The sequence below is a fragment of the Pseudochaenichthys georgianus genome, chromosome 5 (assembly GCF_902827115.2).
Source record: "Pseudochaenichthys georgianus chromosome 5, fPseGeo1.2, whole genome shotgun sequence".
Classification (NCBI taxonomy): Eukaryota; Metazoa; Chordata; class Actinopteri; order Perciformes; family Channichthyidae; genus Pseudochaenichthys; species Pseudochaenichthys georgianus.
Genome location: NC_047507.1, coordinates 30,772,009 through 30,791,704, shown reverse-complemented (window position 1 = coordinate 30,791,704; position 19,696 = coordinate 30,772,009). Strand labels below are relative to the sequence as shown.

The window sequence follows — 19,696 nt, the reverse complement described above, 5'->3', positions numbered from 1 at the left end:
TTCTTTTAGCTTCTGCTGGAGGTGAATAATGTTCCAGACCTTTCTGCTGGGATCACCTGTTCCTTCGGAGAGCAGGCTGGAGTGGAGGGTCATGTCAACGGGAACAGGGTTATGTGTCTATCCCCGGCTGGGAAGGAGGTCCCTCGGATACCAGAAGGACAAGGTGAGACAAACATTCACCCACTGAATTTGCATTTCATAAATGTATCCGGCCAATCAGGAAGAGCCTACCCGAATGCTTGCGACAGCCTCACAGTATGCATAAGGCATATGTGAACATCCTCTTCAGGTAGTGGCATAGCTATCCTTGGTAGAGGGTTCCGCCTGTGCTTATAGCACTAGGGTTACAATATGTAACCATCATCATATGCCACATACATCCAAAAAAATGGAAATGGACCACCTTGCATTTGTGTTTATCCTAAGAGTTTGATAAGTACCAAAGAGCAGTGGAATTTTATCAGAGCATATACAGTAATCCTCCAATTGAAGTTTATGACTGAAGGGTTTCTCACGACAACAGCAATGTGCCCTTGCAGAGACGCAGACACCAGGTGGCTCTTTACAAAAGTGTGATAAAAGTATTAACATTTCTTCTCATTTTGACCTCCTTTTCTCGCTTCTTATTTTTGTTCCTTCACCCTTCCTTTTTTGTCTGTCTCTGTTCCTCTTTCACACTGTTGTCTCTCTCTCTCTGTCATTGACGCTTGCATATTATTAATTCCCTCATTCGGCCTTTTCACTTATTATTCTCCCCCTCCCTCAGACTGGGCCGGCGTAGAGCTCCGTCTAAACTCAAAGGAGACGGGTCGAATGGTCGCCAGCACGGAGGTGAAGTTCTACAACTGCAGCACCCATCAAACGTGAGTCCAGCTGCCCCCCCCCTCTAATTCATTCAATAGATGGGAGAGCACGACTTCATTTAGGGCAATGATGTACTGATGCTCACAACTCCACTTAAGATCGGGCTGTTAGATAACCTCTCAGTTCAATTTATCTGTCAGGTTTCATTTAAATCAACATGATGCATTTGCCATGGCCTGTTTGTTTCGACTTTGTTTAAACTGGCAGTCAGTGGGCGGATTGCGTACAGCTTTAAATACAGATAACTACAGTGCAACCCAGTGATATTTATTTTTATTAAACCCAAAGCAGATATATATTTTTTTAATGGTTCTTTTTTGGGGCTTTTTCATTTATTGATATTACAAATAGATAGGCTTCTTAAGGCTCTTTTCATGCAATATACCTTATACATATTCACAACTGTAGACGCACAGTGTGCTTTGCTGTAGGCCAGCAGTCCCAGAGGAGCCCTGAATAGATAAGAAGTAGACTCACAGATCTCTTTCCTGACTTGATTTGGTCCCAAGTGGCCCTGCCAGAGTTTGTTTGTTTTAAGATATTATATTTTGATTGTTAGCCTTGCTCCAGTGCCTTGAGGGCATATAAAGTAATGTGAATTGAAGAGTACTTTATTTAAATGCTCTTCTGTTTTGTCTTGCCAATATAGGCTTCCTGACTGGGCCTTGACTTTGAGCCATTATGCTAATGTCAACTTTGTTCATCCTAACTTTAAATGACAAGAGTGTTTCCATCTGAATAGTAATTCCATACACTGGGTGGTTCTTATTAGGATGAATGCCAATTAGCAGCATTTGTCAGCTCCAAAAGATGTCAGTGAATCAGCACTTTCAGAGTTCTCACAGCTTAACAAAGCTCCGGAAAGGCTAAATCATACAATGTTGAATTAATAACTTCAAAGACCTTATCATTAGAGTTTCCCTTTTGTGTCAAAGTCAAATATCCTTACTTTTTTTAGGTGTTGCTGCCCTTTACTAACCTTTAACTGTGCTATAGATTATACCGAAAGATGAAGACTTAAAACTGAATACAGGAATAAGTTCACTTTAGAATGGAACACTTGATTGAATGGTGTTTTCATAGCTAAACCCTGGAAATTAGCCCACAGTGGAGGCACATGCCGCATATTCAAAGCGCTCTTTGACTGCAACATGAATGCCCTAATATAACCATATTAAGCCATTAGAGAGAAACAGTCGGGAGCTCATCACATCCGCACCGCAAAAATACAGCCTCCATTAGCTGCGGAGTGACCCTGTGAACTCCTGTGATTAATATTTCAAACCAAACACACTCCTTACCCAGCACCTCTTCCTCCACCTCCCCCACTACCACATCAGCAACACATCACCCTCCATAATTAATTATCCAGTGTTTAAAGCTCTCTGCCAGTCCAGTTCTATTAATACCCGACCCCCCTAGACATATTACACACACACACACACACACACACACACACACACACACACACACACACACACACACACACACACACACACACACACACACACACACACACACACACACACACACACACACACACACACACACACACACACACACACACACACACACACACACACACACACACACACACACACACACACACACACACACACACACACACACACACACACACACACACACACACACACACACACACACACACACACACACACACACACACACACACAATGTCCATACTGGCCTTGGGCAGCTAATTAATATCAACATCTAATGGTGCTGCACTGCATTTATTGACATTTGTAGCATGCTATGAGCCGCAGTATTGGAGTTCTGCTGGTGGTTTCCTCAGGGTTTCATTTTATTGCATGACCAAATTCAGGAGAACAGACTTTGAAAGTGCATAGATCTGTTTTCTGCACAGTGGTACACTTCTATTATACACAGCCAAGCCTGCGTTACCCCCCCACAGGAAAATAGGACATGTTCAATTTTCAGCTCTCCAATTGCTTTGTCTGGTTTATCAACAGCTGTGCAGCACACATCTCTGTTCTCTCATCTTTTCATCTCCCAGTTCTACACCCAAAGTTGTATGGAAATGCAGCTCCCCGTCTGCTGAACGAGATGGATTAAATCCAGTCTAACAGGGTTGCTTCAGCTCAACTCTAATCCATAACTTAACTGACCGTTGGCTGCAGTTCACTGAATCAGAGCCAATGTGTTGTGCAATTCTACCCATCAACTATTCTGTTTTCCTTTTCATTGATGTTTTTGTTGATCATCCAGAATTGGACGGGTTGGATGTTCTGTTTTTATTGCATTAAAAAATGTGAATATAAAGGACTATGAAAGGCAAGGGTTTGTCAAAAAAAAAATGTCAATGTAATCTCAGTACAAAGGCAAGGTATTCCCAGTACATCTTTTTATGCAACACTGTTTAACTTTAACTTTTCATTGCTTAAAAGTGCTTCAATGACAGAAGCACTTCAATGGAGCTTTCCTGAAATGACTTCATAATAAGGGTCATATATTGTCATCTATGAGAAAAATACTACCATTCTTTGCAGTCTGCATAGGAAAATGGGACATCTGATCTTTCACAACACTGGCGTGATGAATTCAACAGAAAGCTTAATCCTTCATCAGTCTCCCCTTTAAATACTTTTACCCTGGAGAGGAAGATGTAGATCTGTGAAATAAAGAAGGATTGATTCTTCTTTTAATATGTTAATGCAGAGCAACTCCATAAACAAGAGGCATTATATAAATGTTCCATGCCATGAAGTGATGCATTCATTTCCTCCTGCAGGTGTCTGTCCTGTGTGAACAGCACTTTTCGCTGTCACTGGTGTAAATATCGCAACCTGTGCACCCACGACCCCAGCAGCTGTTCCTTCCAGGAGGGCAGAGTCAACGCCTCAGAGGTAATGTACATTCCCGCTACAATCTCATTAGCTGATTAAAGTGTAGCTTTCAAGAGCAACATTAATCTATTGCTGTGTGACACTTTTACCTCAAACACACAATCCATTGATCGAGATGTAAAGATAAAGCTCCACTAAAGAATCAAGCAGTATACAGCTCTGCTAGCAGCTCGAGAGGCACAATGGGGATTTGAGCTCAATGCTAGCATCACATGCTAACCTCAACACTAAAAAAAACTGACCTGATGATGGCGCTATGTGAAAAAGGGATCATCTTTATTTCCTGAGAGGGACACGAATGGATGTACCAAGTGTCATAGCAAGAAGTTAAATAGTTAAAACTTGTATTCAAAATGACTAGAGGTAAAAGTCAGGCAATTATCAAGTTCACAAAGATTTATCTTTTAGAAACCACAATTACTGAGCAAAACAGTAGATTTTTGTTTACCTTTAAGGCTTTAACTGAATAAGTGAGAACTTTGACCTGCTGATGGGTCTAGATTAAAGATCAGAGGACTATCAATATACTATTAATCTACGGGTACCATGGACATTCATACAAAATACCCATCCAGATAGTTTAGATATTTCAGTCTGAATCAAGGTTGGACTGACTGACTGTCATTCCCAACCTGAGAGCGACACCGCTACAGTATAGCGGCTTAGGAACACTTATCGGGCCCCTGAGAGAAGAAAATAGCATTGACTTTACCATAGATAAACAAATATTAAATATATCTTCTAACACGGTTTACTGTAGTGGGAAGTGTAATATGTGGCATATGAATGCAAATTATATTTGGATTATCAATTTGTTTGCCCCATTAATCCCTGTGCTACATTAGTCCTTCATGTTTATATAACTGTGAAATGTACTAATACAGATTACATAGTAGAGAGACAGATAGATGCACATATACAAAGCTAGTATATAATGGATATAAGATATCATAATTTCTGAATGGAAAACAAGTTATTAAATACTATTCATATATTATGCATGGGTTATTATTAGGCTTGGCAACATGGACATTGGACAACATAACCAAATGCATGTTTTCTTTCACAGGACTGCCCTCAGCTCCTTCACTCCGGGGAGATTCTCCTTCCGGCCGGTGAGGTCCGACCCATCACCTTGAGGGCCCGGAACCTTCCCCAGCCGCAGTCGGGCCAGCGGGGCTACGAGTGTGTGGTGCATGTGCAGGGTGTCAGGCACCGTGTCACGGCGCTGCGCTTCAACAGCACCAGCGTGCAGTGCCAGAACAGCTCGGTATGACCTCAAACACTCCCAGTGGGAGACTCACAGCTGTCAAATGAGGCAGACAGCTTGGATGCTGTGTAGGCAAGGTACACAGGGTACATCAGTGAATACCGCCTGAGGTGTTGAGCACACTGAGGAAAAAGTAGTGGAAAGGGAAAGCGAGATTGATAAAGTAAGGTGGAAAGCATTTGAGAGATAGGAGACTGACAGGAAAGGAAGAAACGAAAGAAGAAAAAGGAAAGGTTCGATTTAAGCATAAATAATTGAAAACCATTACTTCAATACCACCTTGTCTCTAAGATAAATTGTCTGAGTAACATATAGGTGTTCACCAACCGTGAATGTGATGACTTTGACATATGGAAAGTCCCAGGTTTGGGATGAACACAGAGATTTTTGTTGCAGAATGCAAATCACAGGCTATATTTCCATGCAGAGCATACCTTGCTCCTGTGTGACAATAAATGAAAAGGCCAGTTTCCTCAGATGTGGATGATCAGCCACCCCAGCCAGGGTTTGCATCCCCACATGTCAAAGAGGAGAGGAGCAGACAACCATGGCAGAAATGACAGATGGTTAAAAGCCTCGTCTCTCTTCTGCCCTTTCATCCCATTTCTCTGTATCGTTTTTTTTTATTACTCAAACCTCTCTCTCACTTTAACTTTCTCTTTGTCTGGATCCACTTACCACACTCTCTCTCACTCTGTTTTTCTGCTTTTCAGTACATGTACGAGGGTGTGAAGATCAGTGACCTGGCAGTGGACCTCTCCATCGTATGGAACGGCAATTTCATCATCGACAATCCCGAGAAGATTAAAGGTGCCTCTGCAATCCATCACTGCCAGGCCAAAGAAGTGGAAAGCACTCAATCCACAGGGGATATATGGGTCATAGCGACCGCTCCGATGTTCCAAAAAGGCCTTGAGATAAAGTTCACAATAGCAAGGACTGTTATCAAAAAGCACCCAATCCCTCGTCTGCCTGGAGGGGTGAAGGGTGAATCTTCATATTTGCTAGGTCTGGCTCTCACAGCTGCTCTTGTTTTCCTCTCCGTCAACATCCAAGAAAAGCTGTTTGTCAGTTGTCATTGTGGGCTGTGCATTAAATAAACCCACTTAGCCATGGATATACACAGAGATGCCTGTGAATTTCAACAAGCCTCGTCATTACTTAGGGAAGTTACTTTATTTGGGCATAAATACCAGCTGCTTACAGGAGAGGATGTAAGAGACAGACTTCAAAGAAGAAGGGATTAATTCGGCATAGGTTTTCTGAGTACTTGGAAGAAGGAATTTCCTCAAATGTTCTATCCATTTATTTTATTTAATTCTCAGGTTGCCAGTGGTTCAAGCCAGTTATTTTTGGAGCTGAGTTTTTTCAACTTTTGGTTGATCAGTTTGATGAAAAGGACATATTATGCACATTTGTCGGTTAATATTTGTATTTTTTGCCTCTACTGTGACATTTTAATGTTCAAACATATCTTTATTTTTGCTGCAGCACCTCTTTTCACCCTCTGTCTGAAACCAGAGCCCAGTCTGCTCTGATTGGTTAGCTGGCCAGCTCTGTTGTGATTGGTCAACTGCTTAGAGATGTCCCGACACGTAGCCTCACGTACAATGTGTTGGAATGCTAGCGAGTGGTAGCGCGAGTGCTACATAGTGATGTCATTATGTTATACAAAGGACTCCAATCAAGGCATTTCAGGCAGGGGGGGGGTGTGTGTGTTAATAGGTCCTCTTTAAATCAAATTATAACATGACTACCTGCTGGTGTTCCCACTGAATAATCTATGGTTGACATTTGCATATACAACCTATTTATATTATTCTTCAGAAACATCAATATTGAGACTTGATGTTAAAACTGATCTTAACTGTCTCATGTGTTTTCCCACAGTGCATCTCTACAAGTGCAGCGCCCAGCGGGACAGCTGTGGCATGTGTCTGCGGGCGGATAGGAAGTTTCAGTGTGGCTGGTGTAGCGGCGAGGGCCGATGCACCATGAAGCAGCACTGTCCTCCCATCTCCCCCTACGCTAGCCGCTGGCTGGACCTTTCTGCCAGGAATGTCAAGTGTACCAACCCACGAATTACTGAGGTCAGTTGTTTGTTTGTTTTTTCAGTCACTCACTCAACCAGCCGCAAATACAATGTGCATTTCAAGTGTGGGATGTGAACGTCTTTTAGGGCTGTGCATCTTCACTGGTTTCACGATTCGATTACGATTATCCTGTCAACGATTCGATTCGATATCCCGATGCATAACAATGCGTTGCATCCTCAATTTTCTATATTACTGCACATGGCTTCTTTTTCATCAATGAATACATGCAGTAAGATACATATGAACTCCCTTTTTATTATTTAGAAAGTGCGTCAGAAATCAATAACATAAATGTCTTGACATGAAATTATAAACCAAAGTAAACCAATTGTATAGGTCTAGCCTCCCTATATCTGTGTGTGGAGTTGTTCCATCCTCAAAAACTAATACTTCTGCAGTCTAGCTGCAGCTTCTAGCAACGGTCAACTGCTCCAAAAAGGACACTGAATGTCCTGAATGTGGCATCACTAACAGGACTTTAGTCTGAACACAGCAGACTAGTATTTACAACATCATATACAAACAAAAATACTGCATGTGAGTGCACACTTACATTCTCTGTCTTACTGTTACATTAAAGGTCCCATGTCATGGCCATTTCTACTGATCATAATTCCATCGTTGAGGTATACTAAAATAGATTTATACTGTGAAATTTTCCAAACTCACATTGATTTCTCATTCTCATATCCCTATGTAGCGATACCCAGGAAGAAAATATTGGAACATGAGAAATCTCCAACGACGCGTTTTGGGAGGTCTTTTCTGTGTTAGAGTTTTACTCCCTACAGCAGTGGTCGCCAACCTGTCGATCGCGATCGACCGGTCACGAGTGTGGTGCGGGTAGATCGCGGACCGTTAAAAAAAAAAGTAACAAAAGAAAGAAAAATAAAATAATAATAATAATGTTTGAAAAATACGTTTTTAGATGTAAACCTATCATCCACCACCCCGTTAGCAGGTGCCACTTGATTGACGTATATTTGAGACACCTAAATAATATAATACATTAACCGTGCTTTACGTGAACCTCATCATGACACAAGAGAAGATGGCAGGACTGCAATTTCCTGTGTTCACTGAATGCAACAGAGGCAAGTCACCAGACCAATCAGAGAGTTGCATGGAAATACACGTGTGCTTGTGTCATTCAAGCTCGGCTCTGTGTGTGTGTGTGTTATTTCAGTACAGTTTAATTGGTTTTATTTTCATAAACGGTTATCAACCGTTAGTGCCAAAGCAGTAGGCCAGGGGTGGCCAACCCGCGGCTCTCGAGCCGCATGCGGCTCTTTGCCTAGTTTCATGCGGCTCTTCAGTTCATATCGAATTGTATGTGTGAGTTTGGGGGAGAGACACTGACTCCTGACTAGTGTTGCACGGTGTACCGATACTTGAAATGTACCGCGATACCCTGCCGTTAAAAACGTTACGATTCCTCCGTTTCATTAGTATCGGTACTTTAAGAATGACGGGGGAAAGTACTCCGATGAGAAAGCGCCGTTTTAATAAGAGCCGCGTGTGTTCAGCGCTCTGCTTTCACTCCCTGCACTGCAGCCGTGCCTGCAGTCCCTCCCTCTCAAGCACGCTCTAAGTCCCTCCCCTCTCTCGTGCACGCGCTAGCTGCCAGAGCATGTGAGAAAACGAGAAGCATGGCTGCAAGTGGGAGTGCAACTGCCGCTGCGCCTCGGCTTGTTGACCAAAAAGACGCCAGAAGCGACATTTGATGTATTTTAGCTATATCTCTGACAGTGAGGGCAAGCCTACGGACACCACGAGGCCTGTCTGTAAGAAATGTATTAATTTGATTTAATACGAATTATTGTCATTTATTTTATTTATTGTTCTCATTGTTTAAAAGTTTGTGTTATGGTTCTGGTGTGAAATAAAGCACAATTACATTTAAGACTGTTTCCCTTTTTTTAAGAAAAATAATCGGAATCGCAATTCTTGACTTGGTATCGAAACCAAAATGTTGGTATCGTGAGGATGACAGCGCATCTAATTTTGATGTGGCCCAAGAGCCAATCACAATAATACCTGCAATGCAGTGAACCAATCACCTTTGAGGGGGGAAAACCTATCGTTGATTAAACACTATCCAGTGTTTCCCCTACCATTGTCTTGGAGGGGCGCTGCGCCCCGCCAACGGAGCCCCGCGCCCCCCCCTGAAATTCAAGGTGTTATATATATATAATTTAAAAATATATATATATAGCACCAAATTGCAAATAATCTATAACTACTGTCACTTTTCACATTGAACATGTGCTCTTTTATTAAATAAACTAAATGCTTTCATCTTAAGTTGTGGGTTTAGTGTTTTTGACCCTAAGAAACCCTGATGCATTAATCAATAACAATAATCCACAGCGCCTCTCTCTGCTCCAGAGGATTTAAAAAATATATATCCCAATGCCACAAAAATGCATCAGTGACGTGGTTGAAATCTTGTCTCCAGAAAACAAAAAACTGAAACAATATCAGTGACTGTGTGTTTGATGTGGCTCTTTGCAGTAACATAGAACAAATGTGGCTCTTAACCTCTGACTGGTTGGCCACCCCTGCAGTAGGCTATAATATATTAATTACTGCTGTAGACTACAGCCACTACTTGTTTAGCTAGCATAAACTCAACAAAGCTAGCGTTAGCTGGCTAACTGATGTTATTTTGCTGCTAAACTGCACGATACTAAACGGTGGTCTTCAAAGAAGATTTAATCCTCAATCACAATAATAATATTCAAAGTAATACTGGGCAAGTAATGGGAAAAACTTACCGTTGATTGACGCGCCATGTCAGCGGACTGGTAGCACACGAACCGTTAGCCCCGCAGTCTCCAGATGGTCTCCAGTCACCCGAGCCTAGTCGTTCTGGTAGCTCCGCCCCTTCGCTCCAACCCCCCTCCCTCCCCCCACATCTACAGGTGAAAATTACTTTTGCGACACATTTATCGCAAGAAGTGTAGCAAAAGTCAAGACCGCAGATTCGTCGATTTATACTGCCACAGAGCAGATTCGTCAAGTTGTAATGGCTGATTTGAGAGGTTGTAATAACCAAGTTGCAGTTGTAATGGAAAATATATTTAAAAAATATGTATTTTTCTGCAAGTGAACATTTCATCACTAAGTTCATTTTTTTTCTACAAGCTACAAAACTTTTTTTTTTCTTCTGTGACTTCAAATTTGGTTCACAGTTACCTGGATATTTTATACAAGTGTAAATGTAAGCACACAAGCTCAGATTTTTTTTCTGCAAGTGCTCACATCAGGTTTTACACGCTCTCGCATTTTGCACCATATCTACCTTCATAGGCGGGCCTCTCATATGACGCACACCTGCATACTTGCTAGCCTGTTCCACTCTTTGTTTTCCGAATGCCAAGAAGTATTCTTGCCTCGCTTCTGAAGCAAGACGCTCGGAAGATATGTGCTAACAAGCAAGCGTACTCGAGATTGAGAAACACCCACGTATTTATCATCTGAAAAGGACATTCATACTCTGCAATCCAAGACTTGATTAAATCCACCAAAAACCTGACATGACGACATCGAGTGTTTTTCAAAAACATAAATCGATGTGCGTCTCTGAGCCGCAGCGACACGGACTGATTCAGAGCGGGTCATTCTGCTGTTGGTTCGGGACTGGTGCTTGGGTTGGTGGAGAAAGCAGACTGCTCCGTGTTAGCAGTCGCTGTGCCGCTGTCACTTCTGTTCAGTGATCTCTGCGTCACCGACCGATTTGATATTCGTGTGACAGTTATTGTCCAGCCGCGGCCGGAAGATCAGGAAGCAACGTTACTATGCTATAATCGATTATGTTCTGTCCCTGCATTGATGCAGAATCGTCCACGTCCGCATCACAATGCATCGTAGAAATGATTAATTTCAACACCCCTAACGTCTTTTACTCAGAATGTTGTTTTATTTAAAATAAGCAACTTCTGGGGTTGGTAGTCTTATAAACTTGTTTTAGTCATGCCAATTAAAACAACGTGCAAAGCAGCAACGTAACCTTTCGTTATACTTCAGAAGACTGGATTTCTTGGACTTACTGTAATATTTCATTTTTATTCAGTCTTGAACTTGGCTAATCAGATGAAAGCAATCATGACATTGCAAGAATTTGTTCGGAAACTTTGAAGTTTAAGATGTAAGGAAGGCAAAGTCTAGTTAAGGTTTTTTTTTATTTTTTATAAAAAAGCCAATTTCACTGACTGAAGTAAAAGAAGTGTCTGACCAAGGTGAAGAAGGTTACAATGAATGAACATTTTTGTTTCACTCAGTCTGACAGCCAACTGAGTAGATTAGTCTTACCATCCTTCTTGTGACAGAAACAGCTGATTTGACCTCAGGTTAGGTTTAGTTTACTTTTGTGACAATAGAAAAGATTTCTAAAGAGCAAATACCATGGTTTTGTTGCTACAGTACGCATATTTAGTGAAAGGTAGTGAAATGTCCTTCGCGAAACTGCCATTAAAGGTCTAATGTGTAATGTCTAATGCTCAAGATAAAAAGGACATATCGTTTGAAGCCTGTTTCTTCAACCATGCATCTACTTGTACCATTTAGTATCAGACAACAATATGGTGCTTGATTTATTGGTCAATCAACACAATGCAATTCGAAACATGGCAAGTTCCAACTAAAAAGTTGAACTGCACCTCTTTGAATTCCACTCCTAGATACCACTCATGCATTTTCAGAGGGGTTATGGCGCAGGGTCAGCCATTGTACAGCTCCCCTCAGGCAGTTGTTGGGGGTTCTGTGCGCTTGAGCAAGGCTATTCCTATTATTTTGGTAGAAAACACAAGATTTATCTTTGACCACCTTCAAATATCCCTTCCAAGTATACCTAGTAGCTATCTCACATTCTATCCCACGCCAGGCGAATACCTAAAGTGCTTGACAGCTAAACGGATTCAGTCTGTTTAGTGGTGATGGATCTTTTACGTCACAAACTCCTGTTCATTCTCTTGAATGAGGCACAGTGGGTCAGGCACAGAGATGCCAGGCTCTTCCGCTTCAAAGAGCCGCGAGCCTTTGAACTCCCCGTCACATTATTAGTGTTCCTGAAGGAGCTACAGCAACTACCCAGTGGTGCTGGGTGGAGGGAGAGTTACTCCTGTTCTGCTCTGCAGGTCCAGAGGTTTCCTGCCACGGTGGTTAAGTTCACACTGTGAAAAGGGTTCCTCAAGGTTTGAATTATGGTGGGTTTTAAAGCTTTTTGAATAAACCCCTTCAGAATGTGACTTACGGTAAATCTACTTAATGTTTACATAGAGTTTACACGGAAAGTGTGGGAAGACTCTGTGAAGAAGCTCAGTCATTCAGGTCATGTAGAAGTGCTAAGACAAAAGCAGCTGGACTTACTTTAGAATCCTGAAAAAATCATAGCATAGCATTTTTACATTATGCTAATGTTTTAGCTACCCTTTAAGGAAAATACAATTTGACATCAAGCGTTATTGTCCTAAAGTAGATAAGAATTTATATTTTGAGCAAGTTCTAGTCACATTTCTGACCGCGGCTTATACAGAATTAGTGTTTCACCATAATTATATTCCTCTTGGGTTTGGAAAACCATTTAAACTGTGTGATTCTCAACTGAAACTGCAGCAAATTACAATTAATAATCATTCTGGAGTTAAGCTCTCGTTATGGCACATCACTCTCCAATACTGGAAACTCTTGCATATAAATCTATACATGATATTGCCTTTAGACCCACGAAGAGGCATCATTCTATTATTACAGCCCATGATTTTCGAACAGCCTCCGACACCTGAGGGCACTCATATTTTTAAGAACAAACACATGACCCACCCATGTTATTCGGCTTATAACTGATTTTTACTTATCTTCGCATTCATTTATTTTTAACTTATAATTTTTTTATTCCTGTTTTATTCAGTCCTGCGTTGGTATATAGTGTTCTTTTTAATCACAAAGATAGTATTAATTTAATTTTTATAAATTGTCTGTTGTGTGTTTGGTTCATGAAGCAATTTGAGATACCTTTGTGTATTTAAAGTGCTATATAAATAAAGTTTGATTTGATTTTGTTTAACTGAAAAAGAAATGTGTACAACAATTGTACTTGAATTGCAGGTGTAACCATTAGTTGACAAACCACAAACAAAAGGTGATATCTATCGCTGTATGTGAAATCCTGTCCTCATCACCACTTTCTTCTCCTTCCTATGTAGGTGAGCCCAGTGGCAGGCCCTGTGGAGGGGGGCACCCTGGTCACCATCCAGGGCCTGAACCTGGGTCTGTCCTTCTCTGAGCTGGAGGGGAACGTGGAGGTGGCAGGGATGCAGTGCACCCCACAGGAGGAGGGATACATTACTGCAGAACAGTAAGAGAGACTCCTCCCCTCCCCTGCCCAGATACGCATGAAATCAAACTGTACTGTACACAGGCATACTGTACAGATGCAAACAGAAGCAAACAAATACAATCTCTTGTCTATTGCACCATTTTTTCTCACAGTCAATAACAGAATCTGTGACTAGGCTTGAGCCCAGAGATGCCTCATCAGGTTGTAGGATTGTGTGTGTGTGTGTGTGTGTGTGTGTGTGTGTGTGTGTGTGTGTGTGTGTGTGTGTGTGTGTGTGGGGGGGGGGGGCTTTGCATTGCCGTGGTGCAGTCACAGCCAAAGGAAGAGACAGTCTTTGTGTCGTTGTCGTTATGAGGCTGTCGGCACAGCTGTAATTGAAATGCGCTGCATGTCGCTGACTGGAGGGACAATCTGTTAGCCATGTGTTTCTCTCACAGCCATGTAATGCGATTGGGCTCTGGCTGCAGGGACTTTATTTATATCCTTGTAAAAACAGGGGGAAAAAAGAAAAGGAAAAGAACATGCCAGCAGAAAATTGGAAAGCTCTCGTGATGTATGAATAGAAGGGATGGGCAGGGAGGATTCATTGGGTGCTCTTATTGTAAAAGGGGGGAAGCAGAGTTCCTTGCGCAGGGCAGTGCATTTGCAGGGCCATTCATTTGGCACGCACAGTGCTTTAAAACACGGCATTACAACTGTTACAACCATTCATTTCAGCATGGGGTCAGTTGCTATAATGACTTATTCATGGCACACTTTATCTTATTGACCTGACAGGAAATACTGATTTATTGAAGAAACCTCTATGTTGTCATGGCAACCGGAGGTAATGGTGGGTGGCAACCGTGCTGGAGATGGGGAGGGGTGCAGTTTATCATTTGAGTTATATTGCTGTTATAGGTTTCCCATTAGGAAGAAAGATGGCCCTCGATATTGACCCACAACTTCTATGAAAGTCTGCTTCAATCACACTGGCCAGCAGAGGCCATCGCCCCACTGTGCAGTTGATAACAAATGTGATCCAGTGCAGTGATTGTGCGGTGTTATTACTTGTATGCACAGTGATCTGTTGCACGCCTGTTTTATGCACCCATTTGTGTATTTGTGTCTTGACAGGATTGTGTGTGAGATGGCTGCAGCTCCGAAAGGAAGTGCTCCAGGTCCAGTTAAGCTGTGCATTGGCGAATGCAGACCAGAACTACGCACGCAGTCCTCCCAGCTCTACTCCTTTGTGGTAATTCTGAATATGAAAAACATTTACTTTGTCAATTTGTGCCAAAGCAAACATCAAGTGTTGAATTAGGCTGAACATGTGATTGCAGGTAGAAAGCTAGAAAAACTATTTAATTCATGCACTGCAATCGTAGACTAGAGAGGAATAAGAGCATTCATTTTTTCTGAATACAAGAGATTGTGCATAAGAGCGTTCATCATTATTACGAAAGTATTTCTTATGGCTTGTTCACGATTTTCATTACATGGCTAATCAAAAGTATGATGTTGTTTATTGCATTCAAGCCAAGACTGATCTGTGTTTGCTTTTGAAGGGCAACGGTATTATTCAAAATAAATGTAAGCAGGCGTTATTACTGTGACCGACAGGTGCAAATGCGTTTCAACGGCCCAACACATTTCCATTGGAAGAAACGTACTCAAGTTTAAAAAACAACGCAGATAAAAGAAACACAAATGTGCCAAAACATTATAAATTATATGATGTCTTTTTTTTATTAAAAGAAGCTCTTTTGTCTACTTTTTTAAAACAATGTTGTTGTTAATTTTTAGCGTTTTCTTCAGTCAAAGCCAGTAGACGATTATAGAGACAGCCGTATTCAGTTTGATCTTTGGTGAATGAAACATAATTCATTTTGGTTCTCCATAGACCCCTTCAATGCTGGCTCTGACCCCAGGCAGAGGACCTGAATCTGGGGGCACCAAGGTCACCATTGTGGGGGAGAATCTGGGCGCTGGAAGCACTGTAACCGTGCACTTTGGGAATCAGACCTGCGAGCTGTACAGGTAAGTCTGATGATAACACAACTTCCTAATGTGATATGTAATCCTTTAGAGGCAATGGAAGTGCCTGCACACAGTATCAAAGCCTTCTTTAATCTCTACGGAACAGAGTAAAAGATCAGTCTATTTAAAGAATATTTAAAGTGTTGGTGGGATACATGAAAAGTCTTGTCGGCGGTGGAGAGACCCACAGCAGAAGGTATTGTTCTCTATGTATTTATAGATATCTATTTAAAGTTCAAAATGCTTGCATGGTAGGAGTCAGGAGGTTGAGGCGAGGGAGCCATTAGCTAGAGCACCCTCTAATTACGGTGTTCCATCCCTAATGTGTCTGTAAAGAGGAAGGGATGGGACTGGCTGGAATGAATCCTCTCTTCCTCGTGTTAATGTGCATGCTTTAAAACGCCGTGAAGTCAGGGGTATGCAACCGCAGTAATGAGTGGGCAGTCAAAATGTAAAAGATGTGTGAACCGCTCTTTTGATGCCCCCCCCAGGAGGAGCGTGTCGGAGATCGTGTGCTTCTCTTCACCGTCCGCGACGAGAGCCGGACCGGTGCGAGTCAGTTTGAGTGTGGACCGGGCCAACGTTCCTGGCAGTCTGGCCTTTGAGTACATAGAGGACCCCACAGTACAGCGCATTGAACCCCTGTGGAGCATCACCAGGTAACACAAGGCATCACAGTGCCGTGTATACACAGTAACCAGCCACATGTGGTCTTATTGCCTAAGAAAGTCCACCAATGTCCACAAAATGGTAACGGAGCACCTTCAGCAGTTCTACAGTGCTCTCGTATGCTTGGGGGTTTCGTGTAAGGCGTTAGTTTAGATTAGAATATCGTGTAGTAGTTCATGTAAGAGGAAGTGATTTGATTTAGCAGAGTGCAGCTTGCATATTTGATGAAGCAGGCCCCTGGTTGAATGGAGGCTCGAGCAGGGTGTGAATGGGAGCTGCTCTTCATATAGCATATTCTGTTTACAGTGTTTGAAATGTTATAGCATATCATTCAAACCCACACAGGGTTGCTAAACAAACACTGTGCACAAGTTGCAAATCTATTTCTAGGAAGTATAACTTCAGTAGTACTGCGTGGCAAACAGACAGAAGGATGACGCACAGAGGCATTAATAAATGGGCGTTGAGCAAAACATATCCTCCTGGGACCCAGCCCATTGAAAATGTCCTCTGTAGTGGACATTTTGTCAACATGCATCTCCTTTTACTCTTTTGAGCTACTCTATCAATCCCCGATGTGCTGTACAGAGGACATCCTGGTCTTCCCAGTGATATGTCATTGGTTAAAATTGCATGCTGGGAAGTTCCTCTTTCTTTTCATCCAAAATGGCTGGCATACGAAAAACTAAATTGTATAGAAGCAGAAGGAGAAGTCAAATATTGTTGAATAATTGTAATTTTTACCATGAAAATCATATATGTCCTTGTTTATTAACATGTGAGGAACTATATAATTAGTTCTGAAAGCAATTAAATAATTCAAGTTTTCAAATAACAGCCCTTTTATAAATGTCCATTCTAGTGGACGTCAGGACTATCTTCATGGACTTTATGACTCAATATTGTTGCAGGAGACGGAACTGAAGCAGACATTTTCTGTACCAGATAGTTCAGGGAGATTAAGATTTTGAGCTCTCAGATGATGAGAGAGATGAGGCTTTCACACCTGGGATAGAAGAGGGTCAAGAAGAAGGGGGGGAAAGATGCAGGAGGCTCCATGAGCGCACAGATAGATACATAGAGACAGATAGGGACGAGCTGGAAAGACATGGCCCCCTGTGGGCCAAGAGTAGCACGTATGTCTTATTGTTGTTTTTATTTTAAGTGGAGCCATGAAACACGAGAATTGCCTCAGGAATGCAAGCTTTGTTTCTATGAGCAGGTCAAATGGAGACCACATCCATAAAACTAGTCAAGATGACCCTACAGCCCGTGCTGACTGGAGTCAATGAGGTACTTTCCAACTACATTGACTACAAAGTCTTTGAAGATCTGGAACGATTCACCAAAAAATAAGCTAGTTTTGTATTGACCAAATAAACAGCAATGTTCAGATCAATTACTTATTCATGTTTTAAATAAAGGTGAATGTATTATTGTATTAATATCACTCTATAACCATAATACGTTACATAGTCAATCTGTTAATTTTGGCTGTCTTTTCAAACTAATATGGTCCCGACGTCCTCTACAGTGGACATACTGTAACATTTTAAAATTAAATTAAATTAAAAAAGTCTAAATTGCAAGATGTTTTTTTTAACCCTGACGGCCCGTCCACACAGCGGCGTGCGTTGACGCTTCCCCATTCACTTTCAATGGGGTGACGTCACTTTTTGCCGAAATGCATCGTGGGAAGCGACGTGGAGCGTAGCTGGCGTGGCTCGCTGCAAAAGTTGAGCAATGTTCAACTTTTGACGCCTCGGTGAGGCGTCAGCCAATCGAATCATATGCCAGTACAAGCTCTAGCCAATCAAACCGCTGCTTGTGTGTCAGGGGCGGGAGATTCATGTGATTGGTTGTTGGTCGAGTTTCAGACACGCCCGCCGGCAAGCGTCAGCGCACGCCGCTGTGTGGACGGGCCGTAATTAGGTAGGAAATCACCAAAAAAAGGAAATATGAAGACACTTTTTTCCTCGGGTCCCAGGAGGATATACAACGACACAATCTTTCTATTTATCCATCGCGTCTGTTTTCTAACATTACATTTATTATTTAGTAGGACTGTCTAAGACTAAAGACATTCTAAAACACTAAGATTTCCCGATTTAATTGACAGATTTGTAAAACTACCTTTTTCCACAAAGAATGGAACAAAAACACGACTTTAACTCTTGAGACATGATCATACAGTTCTAGTAAACAAATAGAAAAACATTTAAAAAAAATGACTAATAGACAACAACAACATCTGAGTCAACTGAGACCAAAACAACCAATTAGTCAGCTAATCGACTAGAGCAGCCATATAATCTAGCAGTATAATTATATAGCAGTTTTTATTAAAAAATCAAAACATATGACAACCCCCTACTGCCTACACGTGGTGGCCTGCCAAGTGCAGATTATGACAGTGCCTAGCAATCTGTATGTTGCGCAGGTTTACAGCGAGATAAATCCAAAGAAATGAGATGTTGCGGTTGTCATGTATAACAAGGTTGTTTCACAATATCAAATCAGTGTTCGAAACAACATGACTAATGTAACAAAAATTACAATCCATGTTCAAAATATAACTTTTATTAAGCTGCATGTCATTTTAAATATTAATTCAGAGTTTGATGCTGCAAATATTACAAAGATAGTGAATTTGCTACATTCTATCAAATCTTAAACTGTTTTACCTGTATTCCGCATAATTAGAGACATTTATTTTGGTCCGGGGTGGGATTACACAGCACTTCGTTCCTGCAGATTAGACTTCACAGAGCCACCCTGGCCCTCAGCCTGGTGAGAGGAGGAGCTTTGTGGAGCTGCAACCAAGAGCCCTCATCATGAATGTGCGGTCCCACTATGTGGCCCTACAAGCTTCCTTTGAAGTAGGGCTGCTCGATTATGGCAAAAATCATAATCTCGATTATTTGGGTCAATAATTGATATCACGATTATTAAAAACGATTATTCATTTACTTTGAAAACATCAATTTATTGGAGAAAAAAAATGTGAACAGTATGTTTTTAACAGTTGAGAAAAACCGATAAAAAAAAAATGTATTTGAAAAAAAGAAAAAAGTAATAATGATAATAAAAAAATAATCGTTTTATTTCCATTACGTTGTTTTCGCAATCGTTGCAAGCCATAATCGTAATTGCGATTAATTGAGCAGCCCTACTTTGAAGTGCAAGAAGAGAAGGATTGGCACCGTCAGGCTGACGAGACCAGACACTTTTTCTGAAGCCATTTTCTCCCCTTTCTTCCGTCATGTTTTTCCACCCTCTTTGTCTCTCCTTCTCTTACTTTCAAATTCCACACTAGTTTTCTAAGCGCACACTGCTGCACAGGTCATACCAAGATTAGAGAGTGTTGTTTATTTTAATCACATCGAGCACAGATATGTAAACAAGCAGCACCTGTATTCATGCTATGCCAGCCTCACAGTCATGGATGAATATAAAACAGCAGCCAGCTGGTTTGCCGTTTGATCTGGCTCTCCTGCCCAATAACAAAGAGAGCGCTACCATGCCTGCTATAGCTCCTCACACCCGCATT

General features: G+C 41.7%; 1 protein-coding gene across 1 annotated transcript in view; it reads left to right on the top strand.

Annotated features, from left to right (window-relative positions):
- Positions 1 to 19,696, top strand: part of LOC117446550 (plexin-A2-like) — an 83,992-nt gene that overhangs the window by 39,722 nt on the left and 24,574 nt on the right. Inside the window, exons 7-16 of the mRNA XM_034082816.2 lie at positions 10 to 163; positions 767 to 863; positions 3,638 to 3,752; positions 4,822 to 5,022; positions 5,736 to 5,832; positions 6,913 to 7,112; positions 13,325 to 13,476; positions 14,575 to 14,692; positions 15,341 to 15,477; positions 15,969 to 16,136. Of these exons, the coding sequence (XP_033938707.1) occupies positions 10 to 163; positions 767 to 863; positions 3,638 to 3,752; positions 4,822 to 5,022; positions 5,736 to 5,832; positions 6,913 to 7,112; positions 13,325 to 13,476; positions 14,575 to 14,692; positions 15,341 to 15,477; positions 15,969 to 16,136 (1,439 nt within the window). The remainder of the gene's footprint in view (positions 1 to 9; positions 164 to 766; positions 864 to 3,637; positions 3,753 to 4,821; positions 5,023 to 5,735; positions 5,833 to 6,912; positions 7,113 to 13,324; positions 13,477 to 14,574; positions 14,693 to 15,340; positions 15,478 to 15,968; positions 16,137 to 19,696) is intronic.